Genomic DNA, 25,953 nt, shown 5'->3' with positions numbered 1-25,953 from the left:
TCTCACACATCTAAATTAGTCAGACACAGGGTTGCCTTACAACTGGACCCAACATCTTCCAGCAGATAATGAACAAGCATCTCCCACTGACTTCAGTTGGAGCCATGTTGTAAAGCAGAATTTGGCCCATAATAATACATAGCATTTTTATACAATGTGTACATTCAAATCACTAAACATACACTAATGACTCTTCCCAACACACTGATAGGTAGGTGGACAAGAAGTGCAGTTGGTCAGGAATTTTACATCAACATGATTTTTTCAGTGGAAAATGCAGTTTCAGCAAAATTGAAATTCAGTTTTTCTAAAATGTTTCTATTTTCTTGTAATATTTTGGTTTGTATTGTTTTGACATGAACTGAAATATTTTGGTTTGTGGAAGTGGGCCAAACTATTTAGTTTTGCCTCATTTTGACATTAAACTACATCTGCCCACAGTGCCTCATAGTCTTATTTTCCCCTATGGGACAGGCTCTTTGGCAGGACTACATCTCCCAGGATGCATGGCAATCTCCCCAAACTGAAAGACATGCTGCAACATGGAGGCACATGACTGCAGGTGAATCGAGAGAGTAGCAGTCTGATCAGAGAGCTCAGCCCTTGGGGACAAGAGGCACCTTAACTGCAATGTCCATGAAGTGCCATGGCACTATAGGCAGGTGCAGTTAAGTGTCAAACTGACTCCAAATGAAATGTTTAGATTCATTTTGTTTTGATCAAAAGCATCAAAACGAAACATTTAGATATTTCCTAATTGAAAATTAAAGTTTTCATTCAGTGAAAAATGTTCACATTTTGACTTTTTGTCCCTATTTGGGATGAAAACATAGCTGAAATACCAGAATTTCCAGTTGTGATGAGAATTCAGATTTTCAGATCTAGTAAGCATTATTATCTTCATTTTACACATGACGAAACTGCAAATCAGGGGCACAAAGGGCAGAGTTGGGTGCCTTTATCCTTTTTGTTCCTTTTAAAGTCTTTATCAGAAAGATGAAGTGATATGCCCAAGACCACACAGTGACGCAATGGCGGAGCTAGGATTGAAACTGGGGAGCTCCTGACTGCCAAATCCATACTCATTCTGCCAAACCACATAGTCTGCTCAAGGCTCAGTTCTTGCCATAGATAAAAAATGGGTAAGTGGCATCTCAGCACTGGCAAGCTGGATGATAGTTAGGATTAAATTGCCTCTTCAGCTACTGTGGTGATGATGGGCACATAACCGACTGATAGATTTGCATGACAAATCTTAACTCCGATAATCTGCCCTCCTTACACATATGAAACACCAGCTGGTATCAGAGGGGGTCCTGCATGAAGGAAAAGCAGAATATCTGATCTGAGATCCACTGTGCAGATCTGAGAGGGGAATTTTGTCAATAGATTTGAATTACAAGCAGCACCTGACAAGAGAAGCTGGGAGTTAACTTTACAGCATGATGAACCTTACCTTTAGTGATTCAATAGCCTTTTTAATTTCAGGCTTAGAAATTTTGAACAGTCAATATTTGATTAAATTCTCATAGCAGAGCCATAAATGCATATGATATTACCTGAAAATTAAACTGTGAGGAGGAGCAAAGTGTCAATCTCTTGAATCTAAAATTAAATTGAGATTGGAACCCCTGCTAAATAATTTCCACTTTTTATTACAAAAAGTATTTTAATAAAATTTTCTAACAGAATTAACGATAGCATAGTTATTTAACATATGCACAGTATTCATTAAATGGACCTGATAGTTATCTCACTATTAAGGATAGAGGAGTCAGACCTTAATAGATGTCTGCAAGACAATTTCGTTTTTAAAAACCGTAGTACGAGCTGTATTTCTTTAACGAGTATTATTTTAATGGTATATGTATTTTTATGGGCTTCACTTTTTCATAATGATGTGTTCAACTGAATTTCACTCAAAACACTACCTCCACAGCTATGCATTTTTCCACAAATCTGAGGAGCTACAATGGAAAATTGCTAATTCTCACTGCACTAATCCATAAAAGTGATAATTCAGTCTATCCAGGTTCTCATTTCACATTCATCTCGATGGTATATCAGCCCCTTAAATGTGTTTAAAACTGAAGCATCAATCTCTCTGTTCCTTTCCTCTGTAGATAGGAGTAGTAAACTGTTTTGACTGTAGTATTTTCTTTTAACTGTGCGGAAAAATATTGCAAGAAAGCTATACTGAGGAAATGAGTGAGAAATCTTAATTGAAAAAAAACCCAGGAAATTGATTCTGCTAAAAATTTCAAAATTATGAAGGTTTTCCCATTTTCCAGGATTCACCATGAACATTTCTGGCAACATTTTCTGTGACTTCTAATTAAAATTTTAATTAAAATTATCAACTTTTTTCATTTACCAAAAAGTGTGTATTCAGCAGCCAAAATTCTTCCATATAGTTTTAATAAAATCTTAATTTTTTAAATTAAAATGTTGCTAAAAATGTCATGGAAAACATTGCCAAAAATGGAAAATCTCACTGTCAGCAAGTTTTTGCAAAAAGTTTTGTTTTCTTAAAGAGGCCATGTTCTAATGAAAAAACATTTGGTGCATATTTTTGTTGACAAGCTCTATAAATCAGTTTTATATTTAGGCCCCACTTCAAAAAGGTATTTAACAGCATGCATAACTTTAAGCATTTCAGTGGCCACTCAAGCAGTCAGTTAATGCCAAAATTACGCACATGCTTAAGTACTTTGCTGAATCAGGGACCTAGATTTGATAATACTGTGATCCGTTTACGCAACTCACATCTCTTTAAAACAAGCCAGTTTTCTCCATGACTTATCAGCAAAAATTGAGTGGGTACTTCCTTAAAGAGGAAGCATAGCTCAGTACAGTAACTCCTCACTTAAAGTTGTCCCGGTTAATGTTGTTTTGTTGTTATGTCGCTGATCAGTTAGGGAACATGCTCGTTTATAGTTGTGCAATGCTCCCTTATAACGTTGTTTGGCAGCTGCCTTTGTCCACTGCTTGCAGGAAGAGCAGCCCTTTGGAGCTAGCTGGTGGGGGCTTGGAACCAGGGTGGACCGGCAGCCCCCATCAGCTCTCCGCTCCCCTAAGTTCCCTGTGCGGCAGTCGCCCAGCAGGCTACCAATTGCTGGCAGTTCAGCTGTCCCTCCCCCCACTGCCATGTGCTGCTCCTGCTCCTCTGCCTTGGAGCTGCTCCTGGGAGCCTCTTGCTTGCTGTGGGGGGGGAGCGGGGGGTGGAAGAAGGGTGCTAATGTCAGGGTGTCCCCCTCCCCCTGCTCCTGTTCCCCGCTTACCCCATCTCCAAGAGCAGGTGGGGACACGACAGGGCTCAGGACAGAGGGAGCCTGCTGGCAGCAACTGCTGCCTCAACTTGCTGACCTACTTAAAAAGGCAATGTACTTAGAGTGGCATCAGAGTACTTAAAGGGGCAATGCGCATCTCTCTCTCTCACACACACAGGGTGTGTGTCTCTGTCTCTGTCTGCCATGCTGTCTCCCCTCCCTCCATTTGTGCTGCCTTGTAGAGTATGAGGCTACATCAACAACAATGTGTTAACCCTTGAGGGCTCAGCCAAGTGCTAGTTCATCATTTAGCAGTAAGGCATTCCCTGGGAAATAGCCCACCCTCTGACTTCACCACCTCAACCAAGCTTCACAATCATCATTGCTGTGTACAGTATTAAATTGTTTGTTTAGAATTTATACTGCGTATAGATATATAAAACATAGTCTTTTGTCTGGTGAAAAAAAATTTCCTGGGAACCTACCCCCCCCCCCCCACTCCCCATTTACATTAATTCTTATGGGGAAATTGGATTCGCTTAACATTGTTTCGCTTAAAGTCGCATTTTTCAGGAACATAACTACAATGTTAAGCGAGGAGTTACTGTAGTTAGGACACAATTCCTTTGGGCAAAGCACTTACGGCCAGATTTTTAAAGATACATAGATGCTTAAAAATGCAGATTTCCAAAAACAGATTGAAAATCAATGCAAGCTAGGCCACACCTGCTTTTGAAAATCCCACTATGTGCCTATCTGCATCTTCAAGCACCTCCATACTTTTAAAAGTCTCTGATCCCCATCTGTAGAACAGAAACAATATTATTTCTCCAATTCACAGGGCTGTTGTAAGGCTAAATACATTAAAGAATGTAAGGTGCTCAGATACTGTAGTAAGGGAGCTAGCTAAGTAGAAGGCTTCATTACTTGTACCAAGTGTACTACTGTACATTTAACATCATGCTACGAAATCTTATCATAATTAAAACTACATTTATAAAAATCCATTAAAGTACTATATATATATACATATATGTATATTATGGAGTTTGTTCATTTATTTGTAACATTGAGCAATCCACAGTGGGGTTGTTGGCCATTAGCAAAAATTAGCAAGGTCCTTTTGTATTTTCTGTATTTTTAATTGTGAATTCCAATCTTTCATCATTGACATTTATTTACAGAATTTCAATCCAAGTTCCTATTTATGTTCTGTGCTTTTAAGATAAATAAAGGAGCAAGTGCTTACATTGTGCATATATAATGCATATTTTAAATAATCCTACATTCTGTACTCTGTACCACCAGATATTGACCCATGCTTTTGGAAATGTGCAGTACATCTTTCCACACAGTTTAATAAGGATTTTTACAAAGCCATTTCATGTTGTAATTACATGTTCCATTTATGTCATTACACATGTTTACACTAATTATGCAGTTAGCACTAATTACACTAATTACATAAATGCATGATAATCAACTGAAGTTTACTTTCAAGGAACAAAAGAAATTAACTCTAAACCTACACTCTGAGCCTTATGCTGTGAGACATATCAATAAAATAAAGGAAATTCACAGTTAAGCCTTTACTGCCCTACACTGAAAAGTGTGGTTGAAGGTGCTTCCTACTTTGCTGGTGACGATATCCTTGTCTAAACTAACAAAGGGGTCAAAGGCCAAGGTGCTCACAGACCAGGATACTAATTTAACAGGAAGCTCACTAAGGCCATATCTACGCTAGTCAAACTTTTGTTGCTTGCGAGTGAGCGACATAAGTTTTGCTGGCATAAGCACTCGTGTGCACAGCTCCTCTTCCCCTCACCCCCTCCCTAGGCAGTGTCCTCTTTTTGGGAACCTGAAATATGGTAACCCTACAGCTAGTGACTACTATATTTTGTCTGCTTCACAGTTTCTTCAGATTCTTGCAACTTTTTTTAGAAGCTCTAACACCTCCATTGTTTCCAGCAGACCCTTGAAATTTGGAGGGAGAAAGCCCTGTAGCCAGAGGCCTTTTCTTTGTCTCATGACATTCTTTTCAGGTTTGGCGGAATTATAAACTATAAAAAAAATCACCATTTCCTTTCTTTTACTTGCTTTCCTCAGAGAAATTTGGGCAGCTTGCCAAAATAATAATTGACTATGAACATTCTGAAGAGTCAGACCTGTGGCCATGCAGAAGCACCACTTAATTGCGGCTAGAACGCAATAGAGGGCCTTATCAGTCTTTGAATTAAGAAGTTTGTTGCCCTTAAAAGGAGGGTAACTCAATTGTTGTTTGGACTTCCTTGGGAAATCCCTGAAAAATGAAACCAGGAAGATCTTCTCATGGCCAGCTAGTCGGCAATAGTATGCACCTCTTTGTCAGAGGTGTCCAGCGTGGCCTGTGCCGATGTGCGGTTTATCAGCTGTTCTGCAGACATGATGATGTTAGCTCCCCTCTGCGTTCTCAAGGTTGTCTGTCAGAAACTGAGACACTGTCCAATTCAGGTATTCGTATTTGGACAGAAACGTGTAATTAGCCATGCACATCTGGAGGCTCATAGATGAATACACTTTGAATCCAAATGGGTCCAGCCTCTTTGGATTTCTCTCCCTAAATGTAAACTTGAGAAGTCCCTGCTGCTTTGACCTCTCTTGGATTGCAGCTACCACAAATGACCGTGCTATTTGGTGGTAATAAAAGTACTCAACTCCCTCAGAAGGGACTTGGTACCTAGTCCCAGCTTGCTTGGATGTGGCTAGAATGGACGCTGGCTTGTGCCACAGGTCTTTCACAGGCTCCATCAAGTCCCTCATTTATAGGCATGACAAGCTTTCCAAGCATGGAAGTATGCAAGATTTCCAGCAGTTTGTGAGGTTTCTCCTTTACCACTTCCAGATGTATATCCAGAGTGTAAGCCATACACTTTACGAGGTCTAAAATGACTGACATCATCAACTGAAGAATGCAGTGTAGTAGCCGTGTTGGTCCCAGGATATCAGAGAGACAAAGTGCTTGAGGTAGTAACTTTTATTGAACTAAAGTCTGATGGTGAGAGAGACAAGTTTGTTGTAATAAGCCATAAATCCAGTGTCTCTATTCAATCTATGATTTCTAATGTCCAGTAGAGTTATGAATTTAAGCTTTATGACACTAGATTCATGGCTTATTATAATGGTGTCCAAACGGTGGCTAGAGAGCCACATGTGGCTCTTTTACAGTTAAAGTGAAGCTCAAGGAGCCCCCCCACGCCTGCCTTTCCCCACACATTTTCTGCCTACCAGACAGGATGGGGGGAGCTCAGGCTTCTGCCCTGCAGCGGGGTGGTGGGACTAGAGGTTACTGCCAGAGACAACTGGTGCCTGATAGCTGGTGGGTAGAAGGGGCTCAATTTAAACATTCAGCCCCCTCAACAACTTGAGTCACACACACCCAGGGACACCCCCACTCTTCCCCTCAGTGGTCCCTCCCTACAGCTCCCAGCTATTTGATGCTGCCTCTCCCTATAGTCGCAGCTCCCATCTTGCCAGCTCTCCAGGGAGGGAGCCTGGCTGCATCATGTGACCAAGCAGAGCCAGAAAACCCTGGCAAAAATCTGGTGGAAGGGAGCATGTGACCTCCCGCCGAACCCCAGCAGGCATGCCTCGGCTCTCGAATTTCTGAAGATTGTCATATGCTTCTCAGAGGGCCGGTAAGTTTGGCCACCCCTGGCTTACTACAGCAATCTGTACCCCAATAATCCCTCCTTTTTATCCTGTGACTGCAGAGGTGTTAGCAGGCCACTCCACCTTGAATGCCTCCTTACAATATATGCTAACCAATCAGTTCCATGGTGCATTCAGCTGTGACATTCGGAGTGTCTTTCCCAGACCTAAAGAAGGTCCCTGTGTGGCTTGAAAGCTTGTCTCTCTTATCAGCAGAAGGTGGTCCAATAAAAGATATCTCTCATCCACCTTATCTCTCTAATCAACTTAAAAAGGAATCCCACAGTCTACTGCCTCATTGGGAGAGAATGAGGAGATCACACAGCGAGGAGCAGTTGTCCTTGTAGTTGCTGTAGTTGCCTCATCACTTTCCTTCTCCTGCCTTTCTAGGATCTGAGGCTGCACTGGCTACCCTGGCTGCATTGTTTTATATTCCCTCTTTGGGGAGGGAGAGCTAACCCTAGAGGCGACATAAAAACCAGAATCTAACATAATTTGTGTCTGTTAGAGCAGGCCTGTCCCTAGGGGGGTGCGGGGCCAGGGATGTAGGTGCTGAGTTTCTAATCTGCAGAGAGGTGCTCCCCTTGGCTCCGCCCAGGCCCTGCCCCCACTCCATCCCTTCCCTAAAGGCCCCATCCCTGCCCTGCTTCTTCCCACCCCTTCTATGCCCCCACCCCGGCTCTTCCCACCCCTGCCCTGCCTCTTCCCCGCCCAGTTCCACCCCCCCCTTCCTCAAGCGCGCTGTGCCCTCGCTCCTCTCCCCTCCCTGCCAGTGCCTCCTGACGCCGTGAAATGTCTGATCTGTGGTAGGCGCTGAGAGGGAATCACACAATATCAGTCCTTTTAATGCTCTTTTTATTATATGAGCCTCTTAAAATTGTAAAAAGAATACTTCAAAAAATTCTCTCCTAGTAGGACTATTGATTTATTCTGTAATAGTCCTTCAAAGTTATAGTTCCAAAGTTACTTTGTTTTCAATAATTTATTCAAAATATGAATTGGATTCCACCTAAACTGAACTTCTGCTAGCCAGAAAAAGATTCAATTTATATAATTTAAGGGAATCCAGCAAAAATATTCATAATCCAACTTGAGTACATCCAGTCTAAAAGAACAAAAACTCTGTTAAAAGAGATAGCTGCTTTATGCTGTATTTTTTCAGATCTTCTGGTTTATATTTTAATTTACACAGAAAATGCAGTTCATCTAACATATTTAATCTTTTATCCAGTTTCCCTTTTTAGTTATTCATTCATGTGGATATACATGTATTTATCAAAAGCAAAAACCTGTGTTACATACGATGTAAAAGTCATTAGTCAATGAGAATCAGAAAATGCAAAAGCTACGCTTCCAGAATAAGTGTGTTAATTCAGCTTCACTACACAGCCTAAGCCAGATATATATATATATATGATAACAAACAGTAATGTATTAAGCTAGCGTACACATTTCACACTGTGTTGCTTTTGCCGGGACCAGAGCAGGAATGCAGGTCAGAACTCCTGTAAAGAGTTAATAAGCAATCTAGTTAGAGATGCGTTAGATTCTGTTTTGTTTAAATGGCTTATAAAATAAGTTGTGCTTAATGGAATGTGTATTCCTGTTTTTGTATCTTTTTGTAACTTAAGGTTTAGCCTAGAGTGATTCTCTATGTTTTGAATCTGATTATCCTGTAAGGTATTTACCATCCTGATTTTACATAGGTGATTCTTCTACTTTTCCTTCAATTAAAATTCTTCTTTAAAGAACCTAATTGCTTTTTCATTGTTCTTAAGATCCAAGGGTTTGGGTCTGTGTTTACCTATGCAAATTGGTGAGGATTTTATCAAGCCTCCCCCAGGAAAGGGGGTGTAGGGCTTGGGGGGATTTTGGGGGAAAGACGTTTCCAAGTGGGCTCTTTCCCTGTTATATTTGATAGATGCTTGTGGTGGCAGCAATAAAGTCCAGGGACAAAAGGTAAAATAGTTTGTACCTTGGGGAAGTTTTAACCTAAGCTGGTAAAAATAAGCTTAGGGGGTTTTTCATGCAGGTCCCCACATCTGTACCCTAAAGTTCAGAGTGCGGAAGGAACCTTGACATGGTTCACAGTGTGGCTAGATGAACATAGTTGTCAGGCCCGTAACTCTTGCATTTCCTAACTTCTAGAGATTGGTAAAACACAACCAAAAGTGCACGTGCATCTAACTGCATTACCTTGCATTAACCTTATTTACACATGCAATCTGGGTAGCTAGGCAAGCAAGTAGCTGATTTGTGGGCACAAATGCAGTGATTTTGCATTTACCCTGAAAGCCCTTTAGAAATGGTCCCAAACAAATGAACAGTCTTATATCTCATTTATGAAGAAAGACAAATTTTATTGGTTTTACCACCTCTGGATTTTCCTCCTTTTTCTTTTTGGTAGCAGGGGGTCCCTGAGGTAACTCTTCAGAAGGTTTCTTTGTTTCCACTTTATTTTCTGTCTGGGTCTGGACTTGAGGCTGAATGATGATAACCTGCAAAATAAAGAACAAATAAAGAGAACAGAGTTCATTACACAAAACAGATTTCCAGGCCGAGTACCTGACCTAGATCCTTCATTGAAGGGCGGAAGGATGGTGTCAAGCACCTGCTAAAAAGACAATAAATAAAAGTCACAGGCCAAAATTTTCAAACTTGGATGATTAACATTAGGGTCCTAAATCTATATTTGGTTTCCTAAAGAGAAGTATCTCTTTTTTCACAGGAGCTCAGGCACTCCACCTCTTTCTAGAAGTCAAAGGGAGCGGCAAGTGCCTCCTTCTCTGAAAATCAGGCCACTTCTATTTAGGTATCTGACATTGATTCAGGGACCTAACTTTAGGCATCCACGTTTGAAAGTGTTGGCAATGGCTTTATGTTTATTTATTTATTTTATTTTATTCCAGATATAAGCAAGAAAGATGTAAATGCTGTACACTCAGGCCTACATTCTGATCCTAGTTACAGAGAGGTAACTGTTGACATCAATAAAGTTACTCCAGATTTGCACTGGGAGTAACTGAGATCAGAATCCTAAAAAGTATGTTTTATGGTAGGTTTTCAATTTGTCTAAAAATACAGTAAGATGTACATCCGGTCTGAACTACACCTCATTCTTGTGCAGCACCATCCACAAAGAAAGTGTTACACAGCTCTTCACAGTACTTACATGTGTATGTTAGTTAACACACTGAACACCAACATTCTGAGAATCAACAAAGCAGACTTATACTTTGCAGATTCGGTATCTCAAGATTGCATTAAAAAACACTGAGGAACAAATTACTGATCACAAAACTGTCCATGTGACGTTATATTATTAACAAAAAATTCCTAAGGATTATAAGAGACCTTCCCAAGATCATCTTTCTGATGATGTTTATTGGATTTGACCATTGGGCCTTTTTAATCTATTTCATTGCTAACTTTTAATCAATATTACTCAGTCATCATAGATCCGATCTCCAGTTACTCATTTTAAAAAATGCAAGTACTTACGCAAGGAATTTTTTTTTATTGGTAACCAGATTATAGGAATAGGAAAATAAATTATGTTAGCTAGAGAATTACACCAAAGATGCCTACTTTGCTTATTTACTTAAAAGCCATCCTATCTTCTGTGCTCTTTCCTGTCAGCATATTAGACCTTGTCCTGCCAACAAGTTCCAAAGTAGTTCCATGTTTTGAATTTTGAACATGTTTTTTTATTATTTTAACACTGCCTTGTAACATGCAATGCTGCTGTCATGACAATTTGTGCAGTCTTGTGACTTACACTGGGTTACAGAGCATTTGCTTTAGAGGTTGCTGGTTCTGATACAGTATCTGAATTACACTGGAAGTCTTTTGGCTATGCCAAGTCTTTGTTCAAATAGAATCTGGTGTCACAGATGCACAATTCCTGCATTTCAAAGCTTAGCAGCTGTGCAAAAAGTAAACAGGTATTCCATAACTGGATTTTTTTCTAGGAGTTCAGCTGCTGATCAGTTATGAAATCCTGAACTCTCATCTCTTATGGACTTTTCCCAGAATTGCAGAAGAGAACACCTGGCTACTTTATATAGCCCTGCAGAGTGCTACATTGAAGAGACTACAGAATCGGGTTCTATAGTTAACATTATTCTTCTATAATTCAAGGGAAAGTCAATAGGAAATTTGTGTCTGCTGAGAGTTTGTGAGTTTCATTAATTATGATTGGATTGAGAGGAAGGATGATCAAATGGTTCCAAAAATGCCAGGCTACACAATGCTACACTTACTTTCCCAGACAACCAGAAAAAAATGTAGGTATACTAATAAGCATCTAGTATCTTTCATGTGTCCCCTTAAGACTTTTTTCACTGCTTTCTGATTATTCACTTCAAAAGGAACAGTTGACATCACTCTATAAAGGGCTTTCCAAACTACTAGGAATATATTTGCCTACACCTGCAATATAATTGTTGATCTTGATGTAAAGATGCACTGCAATTGCAAAACCTACCTTGCTGTCGGCACTAATGAGGAGTGGTTGCACTTTGATGCTATCGTTGACCACAGAGACGGTAGCGCTCGTGCTGATAGGAGTTGCATTGTTGGGGGAGGTGGATATAATGGCATAGGCCACACCTGCACTGCTCAGAGGTGATGAGATAGATGTAGACTCGGCCACACTTTGTGATTGGCTATTAGGCGTCTGTACATGGCTGACAGTATTATTGGCAGTGGGGAGGGCAGGGCTAGGGTTTTTGATGCTCACTACTGTTGCCTTTTGGAAAGTAGGAGGCTGTTTGGAAAGTTGGTCTCTGCATGAGGAAATAGGAAGGCTGTCTGGAATCAGGGTCTTTGGCCTAACCTATAAATAGAGAATTAGAGATTATTAGACATAACCTAACATAGTAACAAATAAATTTTACAAACACACTCTACCAACATCACTTCACATTGCATTAGCAATGTAGCAAGATGCCTAAAAATACTGCAAAGCAAGTCCAAGTAGAAAGTGATTCATTTACTTGTAGATATATTCCAAATTCTGCCTGGCTGAGTCATTTCCCAGTCATTGCAACCATGTATAAAAGGACATAAGTAAATTCCTTACTTTTATTAGCAGATATCCATACAAATGCCACTCTGTTCACAGTAGGCCAAAGGCTTTTCAAAGGCATGGAAATTCCAGAATGACCTAATTTCTTGTGCTGAAAGAAACTATATTCTTGCTATGAATTAAAGGGTGGGAACTGATCATTAAGGGAGTTCTGTGAATGCATCTATGGGAACAGTAAATGAAATCTGAGCATGTCATATTGTGGTAGATTAGTAAATGAAGATCTTTACTTATGTTTCAAAGGTGCACAGTTTCTAACAGCGTGAAGATTGCTCTTTTAGGTTCACAAAACAAAAACGGAACTTAATATTTTACAATTATGAGTAAAGGGCTAATTTGTGGCTGGAATTGAGGAGGATTGCAATAGAGGCTTGTCTAAAGGAAGGGAAAAAAGAATCTGACAAAGTCTGTGAAGAAGGCGCAGCCCATACCCTACAAAGGACACCAGGAATGAAGATCTCAGAAGACTGTGTTCAGCTCATGTGATATGCTGCTTCCATTGGTAAAATTAATGCAGTCCTGTCAACATGACTCATACTTAACTATGTGTTAAGTATGGGTTCAAAATATAAATAATTTAAACGGCTATGCAGAAGGTTAACTTTACCCTTAGCTCATTCATTAACATGGCCATATAAAACACATGGGGATCTGACTGTTTATTTTGTCAGTCATTGCTTGCACCTTCCATACTGTGAAACAAAAATGATATTTCATAACAGACATATATTTGACACAGCTGTTTGTGCTACTCTACCTTCGCTTACAAGAAGCATTCCAATTATATTATCTTCAGTCTTGAGGATAAGAGAACAGTTAAATGAAAATGTCCTGATTTACTGGAACACCCTGCATGATCTTTCAGCACATCCTTTTGTAGCTTTCAAGCAGGAGGGCATACCCAATGCTTTCTGCAGAAGATATTAGGAGTGCCCAGAAGGCCCCATGCAGTCACATATTTTGCTCATGCTCATTAATTATTGGTATTATGGTAGCGTTTAGATGCTTCAACAGTGATCAGGACCTCAGGACCTATGCACTGTACATATAGTAGGGTATGATAGTGCTGTGAACACCTTACAATCTAAATAGACAAGACAAACACAAGGTAGGATGGGAAACACAAGAGCCACAGAGAGATGAAGTGACTTGCCCAAGGTCACTCAGCAGGTCAGTGGCAGAGCCAGGAACAGATTCCCTGTCCAGTGCCCCATCTATTAGGTACTCATACTATTTCTTATGTGCCAAATATGACATTAAATAAAAGTGTTCAGTAACGGAGAATCATAAATATTAATTTGGTTATGTAATAGGGCATGTCTTCCCTGAGCCTTGTCTCTGTCTTCTATGGCTTATATAATTTGACATCTTCAGATGAAAGAATTTAGACAAATCCAAAGGCCAAAATTTTCAAAAATACAAGCCTTACAGTTAAGTTCCTAACTCCATGTATAGGCAGAGGTGCTGAGCTGTTGGCTGACCAACACTTTTGAAAGTCAGGCAGTTGCCTATATATATGGACTTAGGAACCTACCGGTAAACTCCTATTTTAAAACATCTTGACCTATGTGTTTTGCAAATTGGGCCCCACAACACTGACAATGCTATAAGGTAGATATTATCCCCATTCTATCAATGGGGAAAACTGAAGCACAAAGGCTAAAGCGACTTGACAAATCTCTGTTATATAATCCAGATCGTCTGGTTATCCTCCTATGTTTTCACCACAAAATTATGCCTTTTCTTCCCTATGTTATGTCCTGTGTAGATCTATGATTGGTTACTCGTGTCATGGAAGAGTAACTGTTACAGAAATATAATTATGCATGAAACTAGCACTCATGAAACTTTGCCGTTGAGAAACTGAGCACTCATAAGAACTTCAGTTATAGCTGAAAAAATTCAACTTTAATTCTGACCCCTTGATCTAACATCTGAGATTATGACCTCATTTTGGATCATCAAAGGATTGTTTTGTCAATTAATACAATACATATGAGAAAATGGACATATCTACAGCGAGACATAGTACAGACTTCAGATTTGGCTTGTGTAAATCTTACTGAGATTTATAAAACAAATCAAGTTGGAAGAAAATCAGCTCAGTAGTTTTATTTACTCAAAATTGTCATTTAATTTACTACTATCTGAAATGTCTGTTTTTGCCATTTTAAATCGCATTTTATATATCTGTTACTGTATCTTAATCAAAAACCTAATAAAAACTAAAACTAAAAATGGCCATAATACATACATTGGTTATTGTATTAAGGGTAATACTTAATATCACCTATTATCCACAGTACAATATATGTATTATGCACTTTGTGTGCAAAATGTACAAATCTATATCACTTTGCTACATAATAAAACCTCTCTGCACAAATAATTAAAAGGAATGAATTTTCCAAAGAAAAATATTCCCTATATGGTTCACCATGTTGAAATATCTCTATTATTCCACAAAACAAAGGTTAAGTACACAGTACATTGGACATTTTCTGCCACCTTGTGATAAAATAGGGGTACTACATAGTCTTCATAATCACCGACCCCAGCATATTCCTAGACAAGATTATTTAATGCTGTGAAAGTGTATTTATTTATTTATTTTCATTTCTACAATAATAAAAAGGCGGCCTATGCAAAAACTCTGGGCATCCCGGACACCAGGGCAAAACCAACATAAAATTAAACAGCTACTCAATCCAACTAAAGATCTCCACACACAAAACTCCTTTCACCCTACACTGCTCTGATGCCCCTTCATACTCCACCCTTTGAAGCTAACCCCCTAAGTAAAAGCACTACTCAACAGCTACACTAAAGGATTAAAAGATTTCTATTAAACTTCCACATAAAAACAAACAGCTACTGTATTATTGTAAAACTAACACTGTCAATCAGGAAGAAAATAAGTGGAGAACAAACTAGTGTAAATTCCTTGGCAACCCTGAGAAACTGCAGTTTAAATTTTGGCGATGGAAGTCAGAACTATTAAATAATCAGAGCAGCAATATTCTGGAGGGTACAACATTTTTATGGCAACTGACAATCAACAAAGTGGGAATTGGAGGAAGACAGAGGTGGGGAATATGTTGCTAAATACATGGACTGTTTCAAAAATATATTTACTGCTAAATATTAACACAGACTTGATGGTACTTGTACATACTACAGGAGGCATCACAGGTAAGGAGTCAAGAAATTTAGAAAAGGAGAGAAAAAAATAACAAATGGAATGTATGTTGTGAAGAGAACAGGTTGCAACTGGTGAACACAATGCAATTAGTGTTTTTCCAAGAAAAACATTGTTCATTTAATACATGACAGCTGTCAAAACATTGTATGCGACTACCAGTACTAGGACCATATAGGAGAAGAAATGCACCTTTTCCTGCATATAATGATTTCAAATACCTACGCTGTTAGTGAATTTATGTGGTGCCACAATAATGAAAATGTTTGATGTTAGGTGGTAGTATTCACGTATCCAAGGTATCTGTCACACTACCTGACAGGAGAGTGCATTTTCCAAGCAGATGTTCCCAGACATGAGAATTCAGTATGTAGCTGTCTGCTTTTCATGCAATAACAGGAGGTCTGATCCTGTGAGATCCTCTGCACCTCCTGTGAATTGCCAACTCAACTCCCACTGATCTCAAATGGAATTGATGGTGCTCAGCTTCATATCAGGCTCTTGCTCAATATCAGGCTGCTTTTGGGGGTTAGTCACACTTTATTTTCACTTCACCCTTGCACTCAGCTTAAAAACAAAGACTCAAAATGGATTTAACAAAATTCACATGTCACAGAGGCAAAGTGCTTGTAGCAGAGGACAATTCAATTCTTAACGAGCTTTAGAGGATAACACTCTCCCAAAAAACAGCAGCAATGGCTGATAAAAATTAATGTAATATGGTCTAATCATACCCTTAGCTGGTGAAAAGGGATGCAATTTTATCAACTTCAGTGGTGCTGCAATTCATTTACACCAGCTGATGATCTGGCGCCATTTTTTTTTTTAAAGTCAATAGCCCTACATTCAGAAGTTTCACAGAAGGAAGGTCCTGCATGAATTTAAAAGAGCCTGGCATGCACTAAAATCAGGGTTTCCCCAAAAGCCTGAAATCTTGATGTCCTCACCACAACACATACACAAGCACGTCTTTCCTTGAAAGCCTCCTCGAAATCTTTAGCTTGGTCTAAGATGGCAGCAAAATAAACAATCAGCATTCCCTACATAAAGTTTATTTTTCAGTCACACATGTAAGTGCATGTGACCACTGAACCAAACATATTTTTTCCTTTTCTGGTGGGGTTACACAGAAGAGCAGTTATTCTGCATGCCTCAAGGGACAATAAAAAACCCTTCGGTTTAGTGACTGTTCATTCCCAATACGGGGGTGACCTATTTTCTTGCTAGAAGGCTGATGGAAATCTCCTTAGAGTCCATCAATGCCACTGATGATACATTGGCTGCAGAGGTCACTGAAGAACAATATCAAGTGCCCCACTCTACCTCACAAAGGGGTGAGCAAGCTCTCTCTCCCATGCTCCCACTCCTTTCCAATTTGAGGAGTGGTTCAACATATTGTTTAATGGGTGAGCAATATTAAAATCCAGTGGATTGTATTACCATCTGGGTTTGATTTCCCATTTTGCTACTAACTAATAACTTTCCTGTAGTGAAAAGGGAGACTCAGATGATACCTCTGTTCAATTTCTAAGGCAGAGCTATTTGATTTAGTTTTCCTTCTCTAGGAGCAAGTCACTGCTAATGAAATCGAGGTGGTGCTGACAACTTTCATGCTAGAACTTGCTGCCACTAATTTTTTGTGACTGGGCAGTTGGCTGGTAAAATGAAGTCAGGTGGGAGTCCTGTCTTTAAAAATGCTTTTATTTGTCTTTTTCACACAAAACTATATTTTCATACGAACTTTCCAAGATTTTTGTTAATGAAGCGTACATTTTCTATCCAACTGTACTGCCTGTATTATTTGGCTTGGTACTGTCATTTTTTCCTGTTTCCTCTGAATTTTGTTGACATTTTAGATTGCTGTTTTTCTTTTGTAAAGTAGACAACTGCCATTACAGCTGCAAACTAAAATCAATGTCATTCCAAGTGTGATTGACTAGGGACTGAGGTTAACAGGGATTTCGGCTATTTTCTTCCTGAGGGACAGATTCTGTCTTTGAATGCATAGGAAGGCCCACTCTGAGCCACACATATGCATCTGAGGACAGAATTTGATCCTTACTGTTTAGAGGTTATCAAAGCAGGTCCTTTACTGTATGCCCACATCAATACACCTAATTCTACATTCTTTAGTGTTATAAGTCAGTTCCCTTCTTGTTGAAGCACTCATCTTTGGTTTAGTTCAATTCTTTAAAAAAGCGTGTATTCAGCCTTCTAGGTGCATTAACATTCATACTTATTAAGGGCTACATTTTCAGTTGAACTTCAGCCAAGTTTCTGGCTGCAGGAGCAATATGTTTCCGTGTTTTCCTGCATGCATACAATTTGTGAATATTAAATAATACAGCATGGTTCTAAGTTTAGTTCTACACTGGTGGTTCTCAACTAGGGGTACATGTACCCCAGGGGTTACGCAGAGGTCTTCCAGGGGGTACAACTCATCTAGATATTTGTCTAGTTTACAACAGTCTACATAAAAAGCACTAGCAAAGTCGGTACAAACGACATATAGACAATGACTTGTTTATACTGTACACGGAAATGTAAATACAACATTTATATTCCAATTGATTTTTATAATTATATGGTACAAATGAGAAAGCAATTTTCTATAATAGTGTGCTGTGACACTTTTGTATTTTTATGCCTGATTTGTAAGCAAGTGAGGTGAAACTTGGGGTACACAAGACAAATCAGACTCCTGAAAGTGGAACAGCAGTCTGGAAGGATTGAGCAAGCCACTGTTCTATGCCATACTGATTAAGTTACCCGAAGTTAGATTAGGCATCTCAACCTCCACTAAAATTCCAGCAAGTCTGTCTGGAACTACAGAGAGCATTATGTCCCAGAAAGCTGTGTGCGATCCCCTAGCAGGATTCTAGTCCTTTTCTCCTTTGAATTTCTAAGGATGATTTTATCCAATTCAATTATATCACACTTTGATTCAAACAGTGAAACACTATCTTCTCCTTGTTGCATAAGTACATTTCACATTTTATGCAACAAACATTTCTTTTGGTTTCCTTTCCTGTTCCAAAGTTTTCTTGAATTCTGATTTGTATTTAAATATTTTTTTTTCACTCTTCTACTGTTTATGTTCAGCCCTCAAACATTATGCTTAAAAATTAATTCCTGTAGTGAGTTTTTTCTCACACCTCTTGAAAGAGTTCATTATTATGCAAACGGAGAGAGCCCTTACACAGACTAATCTGTAACATTTTCTCTTCTCTTACAGCCCCATCTCCTAGCTTGGGCTGTGACTACACTAGACCTGTTTTCCCTGAGATTTCCCACTGTTGCTACCACTGGGAAGGCTAGAGCATGTAGAGCTTCTGAAGCTGTGGGCATTTTTACCACTGCATTGTCTGCCTCTGCTCAGAGAAGGTCTAGATGACATGGTGACAAAAGAACTAGTGGTCATTACAACCCTGTCTATATTAACTACCACTGGAGCTGCACCAGTGTTAGCAATGTGATGTTATTTGTACGGCATAGGCTAGGGAGCCCAATCACAGACCAAGACCACATTGTGCTGGGCACCATATAAACACATAACAAGACAGTTCCTGCTACAAGGAGCTTTCAAATGAATGATAGGCAAGCCCGTACTAAAATATACTTATTAAACATATCAGATACAATTCATATAAAATGCAAGGCACCAACAGTCATGCATAGTAACAAGAGAAATACACACAGAATGTATCTGAAGTATGTGTGCACTTGTTTCTCCACCTCCACTAATCCTAATGATAGGAGCACTGTAGGCCTTTGCTAGGATACTGTCTGCACTGTTCTACCAAGGATGTCACAAGCAAAGCACTCCCAATCCCTGCCTTCAACTAGGAGGTGGAAAAAGAAGTCAGTGAAACAGGACATTCATCTCAGAGTCTGATTCAGCTCCCATTCAGATAAATGAGAGTTTTTCCACTTATTTGAATAAGAATGGATTGGGCCCAAATTTATCTTAAATTGAAAAATAAAACAAAACTGGAGGTTTGATTTTAATGTCCCTACCATTATTGAAATGTTTATTTGAGAGAGTATATCACCTTGTAAGATTGCTCACACTTCATTTTAGTTGGATACAGTACTTCTTTAATTGTCACTTAAACGTCTGTGAAATTACCAGATTACTATTTTTACTGTAGTGACACACAGGAACACAGTCAGGCATAGGCAGCGCATGAGTTTTTCAATTGGGGAGGCTACTCCCGTGAGTGCCGGAAGCTCCACAGAAGTGGGGGGGCAACCAGCGCTTGGACTGTGGCTCTTCCCCCCGAGGCTCCAACACTCCCCTCTCCCTATGGCCCCACCCACACTCTGTCCCAGGCCCCGCCCAGGCTCTTCCCAAGGTCCCACCCTCTCTCTGCCACTTGCTGCTCCCGCTCTGTCTCTTCGCCTGAGGCCCTGTCCACTGCTCGCTCCTCTCTGCCCACTTCTCCCCACTTCCCTGCTGCTTGCCAAATCACTTTTTTCCTGCGAGGGATGGGGGTTGGGAGGGAGGGAGCAGAGAGGAGTGAGCAGCAGGCAGGGCCTCAGGGGAAGAGGCAGAGCAGAGGCTTGGCCTCAAGGGGGAGGTGTGAATCCGGGGAGCGTCCAGCTCTCGTACTCCCCGGGTGCAAAGGCGGCGGGCCAGCAGGCCTACGAAGGGAGGTGACCTGCATCCAGCCTTTGCTCCCTGCCTGGCCAGCCTTTTTATTTTGGGAAGGCTTAGCCTTCCCAAGCCTCTAATACGTGCCGCCCATGCACTCAGGGACTCCACTTTGCTACGTGCTGTAAAGAACACAAGAAAAAGATTTTTTTTTTGTATTTTGTTTTAAATAAACCCAACCTGTGTTTCTAGAATAGAACAAAGAGTTCAGTTTAATGAAGGAGTGCATGTCATTTAACTGGAAATCCCTAACAAGATATGAAATGAGGAATAAGGGGGGTGTAGGGGGGATTAAAATTCCTGACATCCTAAATTATAGAAGAAATTTCCACACTTGTTTGTAACAAAAGCAAAATATAAGAGCTCTGCCAAAGAGGCTTGCTTTTAGTGTTAGTGAAGGCCTAAGGAAAAAACACTGTTTGTATTGTACAATGAATTTATAATATTGACTACCCCAGCCTAATCTTTCTACTTGTGAATGAAAAGGGAAGTTTTGAGAATGTCAAGGTTATTTTTATGACGGTTAGGAAACAAAGTTATGGAACTGCCTGTAAGCCTAAGGAGGATGGGGGATGGACAGAATTGTTGCTGGCTGGAGAGAAGGGCATGGCTTGAAGAAGGAGAATTAGAAACTGTCAAAAGATGAGTAGGGGATCTGATAATGTGGTTCTATATAGACCTGGCTAGCTCATCTTGATTTGCAGTCTTTAGTTTTCACAATGATGAATTCACTATGTGCCCGTTTCTCATTCTAACTATAGTAAGTGTGAAAGCTGATGATTAATACTGCAGAACAGGTGATTGTTGTTCAGTGATTATAAAACATCAATGTATGAATGTCTGACTCAACATGCCTGAAGTCAAAAGCAGTGGTAGAAAACTGAATGGACTGAACTAATGAAAACTCATAATTCTTCAAAAGTAAACTATTAATATTGTCAAGAATAGTTAAGTGACAAGATACAAAGGATTCATGCTCCTCTCAGAAAAATGCAGAAAAACAGCTTTTTCTAATTCTTCAAGATCAAATGTAGAACTGAATGACAGTCTGTCTCCTTAAGAAGAACAGAACACTGATGACCTTAGCAGTGTGACATGTGTGATGCCATCACTGTCACCGTAATATACATTTAAGTCCCTGATACAGGTTTTCCAGCAGCTCTTCAACAACATCTTCATACATTAACAATCTCTGTTCATCTTTGACACCCCAAAATGGCAAAAATGAGTATGTGATTATGCCATAAAAGTAAAAAGCAAACTTAAACTTGATAAGGAAACTATAACCTTCTTTTATGCCTTCCACAAACTGAACAATGTGAAGAAACAATTGAAGTGCTATGTCCTCAATCTATTCCTCCAGACAGACTTTAACTTACAGATCTACTACTAAATGCACGTGAAGAAACAATAGAAAAGAATTAAAAGAACCAACGCTGATATTAATGTTACATGATTGCTCAGACATGAGAAATGACCCGCTAATGGCTACAGAGGGAAAAATGCATTTCCACTTACTGCTGTTTAGTCTGTATCTGAAAAGAAAACTGTTGAATATTGTAAGCAACTTGCTGAAGATGACATCCAATGGAGGTCTTTGCCATTTGCTCAGACAACAATAATACAATTAAAAAGATGGAAGAATTTCAGATGCAATCATTCTAAATCTGTGTGTTCTGAACACTATTTAAGAGAAAGTAAAGCACACCATGAAAATTCAAAAATTCTGCTGCCACCCATAGCCTCCTAGTTGATTGTCTGAAAATGAGATTTACTGTAGCAGCTTCATAATGACACCTGAGAATGAATATCTGCATTTGCATCCAACTACCATAAGTATGCTGAAATTTCCAATGAGCATGAAGAGGAATTTTATCAAAATAAAGCAAGCATTTTACAAATAAAACAAGCATCTTACATAATGAGGGATTCTAAAGAGAGGCACTAACTTAGTAAAAAAAAACTTAGTAAAAGCAACTGAAGGTTTCAGAAGGACATGACTGATCAACAGGCTGAAAAGTACTATCAGAATCTCAATGGAAATCTCGTTTGATGTAATAATGAATTCAAACCACATAAGGAAAAAAAATCAAAGAACAATTCAGGAGCTACTATGGAACCTGCCTATTACTTAGCCAGCATGACCAATTTCCAAATAGGTTGGATCATGGGTTGAACCCAGCACCAGAAGAAAAGGCCGAAATGTGACTGATGTAATGTAGTCCTGTTCCTTCCTTCTGTTCTAGAATGTTAAACAGAAGATCTGGATCTCTACTCCAAACGTTTTTTGTGAAGGAGATTAATTGTGTCACAAATCAGTCAATTAAAATGACAGAAAGTTGCAGGGAAGAGGGGGAAATCAAAGAAGCCTGGACAGTTGAGTTGAGAATTCTGTCAATTTTGAAAAGATTTTCATTCTTGTCCAGCCAGTTCAATATCAATAAAGTGTTCTCAGCATATCTGGGCTTGTTCCGTGAAAACTCTGTAACTGGCTAGGTTCGATTAACTAATTTACTTGCTTTAAGTGTATGGGTCTCTAAGGCCAGAAACAACAGGTCTAACTAGTTCATAGATTCAGAATCTCTCTAGTTGTATCTTTTGCAGGGCTGGATTTACAATTTATGCACCCCTAGGCACAGCATCTTCAGCCCCCACCCCATCTCCCACCGCCTACAGCTGACCTTCATATTGCACACAGTTTTAGAGAGGTAAGATACCTCTAGAATGCCAGTGCCCCATGGCATGTGCCTACTGTGTCTAATTGGAAATCCAGCCCTGATCCTTTATTTTATTTACAGAGTTGTAAGCTTTTCATTTAGGACAATGTAGGCATCTTTTCAGGTTTGAGATTCATTTTGTATAGCATATTTATTGCTCATTTTGCTTTTCCGTTTTCTTGGGGTCTTTCACTGTTTTCACCCCAGTGTTTCTCCTTCCCCCAGCCATCATCACACACTCCTAGAAGAAAACGAGTGGGTTTTTTTTTCAGCTAGGGAAATCACAACCATGTTGCTTAACCAGTACTGAAGCCAAGATGTTAGTAATTTACAGGTTCAGTTTTTATTCAGTCAACTGAATGTGTTAGCTGTAACAGGGCTGGACACCAAAGAGGCACATAAAAGACTAATTAAATATCAGATTTGGAGTTCAGTTCAAATAATTCCACAAAAAAATTGAAATAGTATTGTTACCTGAGGTAGCACTGCTGGTCCTTGTCCTGCCAACCTCTGCAAGGAGCTGACCTGAGGAACTTTAATGGGCACTGTAGTGATAGTTCCCAAAGCCTGTCAGAAGAAAATAGTTGAACAGGGTTTGAAACAATGGAACTCTCAAAACTCTCCACAGACAGACTGAAACCTACCCAACTATTCCCTGTGTTTGTTATTCTTCTCTGTATTAACTCTCCGTAGTTGGGAGTAGCACACTGTAGCATTTCAGTCCATTTGGAACTCTCTCTCCCTCCCTGCTTCTGAGACAGAGAATTGTTTCACCTCTTTAATCTTCTCTTAAAAGCGTCCTTAATTATGATCTATTGTCTTTGTGGAACATTTCGCAATACTGAGTATGAAGGATTTGTCTTGTAATGCATACCATCCTAGTTATTTTAAAGGTATTTTAGTGCCCTGTCAAGTTCAAGGTTTGTTTGTGCAGTAGCATGTTTTCAAAAGTGATCCAAGGAAAAGAGATACATGCTGCCCTCGTTTTTCAAAAAGTGGGGTTTAAAGATGTTACTTTACATGTTGCCAGGCTACCTTTAAAAGTTCAGTGAGTTTAAAGAGTATATTTTATTTTTACCATAAATATGAAATTTGGTATATGCTGATCTGTTACAGTCCCATCAAATCCAAAAGCAGAATGCAACCTCTGGAGGTACAATAGTGTATCAGTAATCTAAAACTGCTACAGGATACACTCGTTTTGAGTCCACATGTCAGTTGCCACTACTCAAACTTACTCTACCTATACATTCTTCTCTTATTTGTGTTACAATTGTTTTCAACATTTAAAAAAGACCTGACTCTTCATATAAACAAAGCCTTCATTTTAACCTATCTGAGCTTTACTTCAGACATATTGGGTAACTGAGGTGATACTTGATACCCAGTTATTTTCTTTATGCTTTGAGATTGCAGTTGGTTATCAGTAGGCTGGAGAGCAACATAAATTTCTGTGATGAGAGATTAGAAACACCCCTCCCTCTGAAATTTGTTTTGATTCATTCTTCTGCTCTCCTAACCCTACAAAAAAGTGGGGGTTTTCTCTATTCAGAAAAGATTAGAACTTGCACTGGGAGTGGTTGAGTCCTACAGACCAGTGGAGTTCACCAGTTTGTCTTTGCAGAGTCAGTGTTTCTGTAGTGCTCTCTCTCTCTCTCAATATTTCTGCAAGAACAAGTTCTTTTTGAGTACTACCCAGTAATGTCCCTCTGAAAAACAGCATGGCAGGCTTCAACGGTGCCTTGAGAGAAACACAGTGAGCTGAGTTTACATCTCCTTGTAGCAGTGGGAGTAAGTTGCACCTCCATGTGCAAGTGAAGACCTTTGCATCAGAAGAGGAAAGATCAGGCAGTGTTTTCACTGTAGTAATCCCACATAGATTACACACAGCAGCACCATTGGAGGCTCACAAGTAGAGGCTGTATTGTGGATTATCTGAATCACCACCTCCTCCAGCCTCCTTACCCAACCAGTGCTAGGCACTTTTGGTGTGTGGTGTTGGTCTCTTGCAGGCCCTGGGGAAAAAGGAAAATTGTAGCCACCTTTTACCATTGCTGGGGACTCAGCTCCTTCCTTTATGCCAGTATAAACTGGGAATGAGCGAGCCCAGCCCTTCTGCTCTCTAAGGTGAAAATGAAAAAGAACATACAACATTTCAAACAACCAAGAACGGAGGAGATAGTTTAAAGTAGCTACTCCCATACGATTCAGGTTCTCCCTCCACTCCAATCTTCTTTGTAGTTAGAATAATGAGGTTACTTCTGTAGTATAATGTGCCTGTAACAGGGTGGTCATTTACTGATGACCCCACTGTGGTCAGGGGTCACTCTGCAGGCAACTTGGCCCTTTAAGCCTCTCTTGCAAGCCTCTTAAGAACTTCCTAAAGGCTTTCAGGGAGATAACAAAACCCCCAGCCTGCAGCTGGTTTAATAACACACAGTTTTTAATAATCCTCAGGGTCCCAAAATAAAGTCTATCCCCACACAACAGTCCACACTCAGCTCTGGTGTCTTCTCTTACAGCCAGAGCTCTTCTTTTGACCCAGTCTCTTCTTATAGTCTGTCCTCCCAGCTCCTCCTCCCATGAGCCTGAGTCAGCTGACTTGGGCTCTGAGATTTGGTGCCACCATTTTTTTATTGCAGTGTAGACACACCCTTGGTTTCAGGGTCTTCCCTGCAGGAGTCCCTCACACTCCCTGTGTCCCTCTACACTTTCCTGTGCTTCCCCCCTTTATTATAGCCTCCTGCTGCTCTTTAGAGGGCAATCACCTGGCCCTCTCTCAGGTGTGACATATTCTGTAATCAGGGTTGGCTGGACTCCAACTATGAACCACCTTGTTACAGTGCCCAAATAGTAACCTAGAAACAGCTGGACATTCACAATTTATCTTAGACCACAGAACGTTTCTCTTCAAGTCATTGGTCAAAAATTATTGAACCCTATTGGCTATTCAGCAGCCTGGGTAAAATGAGTTAGTGGTCTCTGTTCAGTTTCTCTTGGTGAAGCATTCTCATTACAAAAGGCACTCTTGCTGGTAGTCTCACCAGACGGCTTAAGGGCAGAAAGAGTGCTACATTGCAGGTAGTACATTGGCTACAGTGTAGTACATTAGCAGGGTGGCAAAGGAAAGCTGGCACTGCTGCTGTCCATGCTGCACACTCTGTGGTCAGGGGATTTCCTTTCCCAACAGTGTTAATGTAGCACCTTCTGTGAGCATTAAATAGACAAGTTAAAAAGGAACCCATTCCTCAACAACTGAGTCTGATTATTCAGTGGTCTGAACCCTGAGTCATTTACACCAATGCAAAGCAATGCAAAGGGTTAAACACTACCCTTTT

General features: G+C 40.0%; 1 protein-coding gene across 12 annotated transcripts in view; it reads right to left on the bottom strand.

Annotated features, from left to right (window-relative positions):
- Window positions 1–25,953, bottom strand: part of PHF21B (PHD finger protein 21B) — a 209,233-nt gene that overhangs the window by 19,903 nt on the left and 163,377 nt on the right. For all 12 annotated transcript variants that reach the window (XM_048825068.2, XM_048824960.2, XM_048824970.2 and 9 more), the window contains 3 exons: window positions 23,090–23,182; window positions 11,443–11,793; window positions 9,332–9,454 (listed from right to left, as the gene is read on the bottom strand). In XM_048825068.2, the coding sequence (XP_048681025.1) occupies window positions 9,332–9,454; window positions 11,443–11,793; window positions 23,090–23,182 (567 nt within the window). The remainder of the gene's footprint in view (window positions 1–9,331; window positions 9,455–11,442; window positions 11,794–23,089; window positions 23,183–25,953) is intronic.

Source organism: Caretta caretta, chromosome 1 (assembly GCF_965140235.1).
Source record: "Caretta caretta isolate rCarCar2 chromosome 1, rCarCar1.hap1, whole genome shotgun sequence".
Classification (NCBI taxonomy): domain Eukaryota; kingdom Metazoa; phylum Chordata; order Testudines; family Cheloniidae; genus Caretta; species Caretta caretta.
This window is presented reverse-complemented; position numbering and strand designations above follow the sequence as displayed.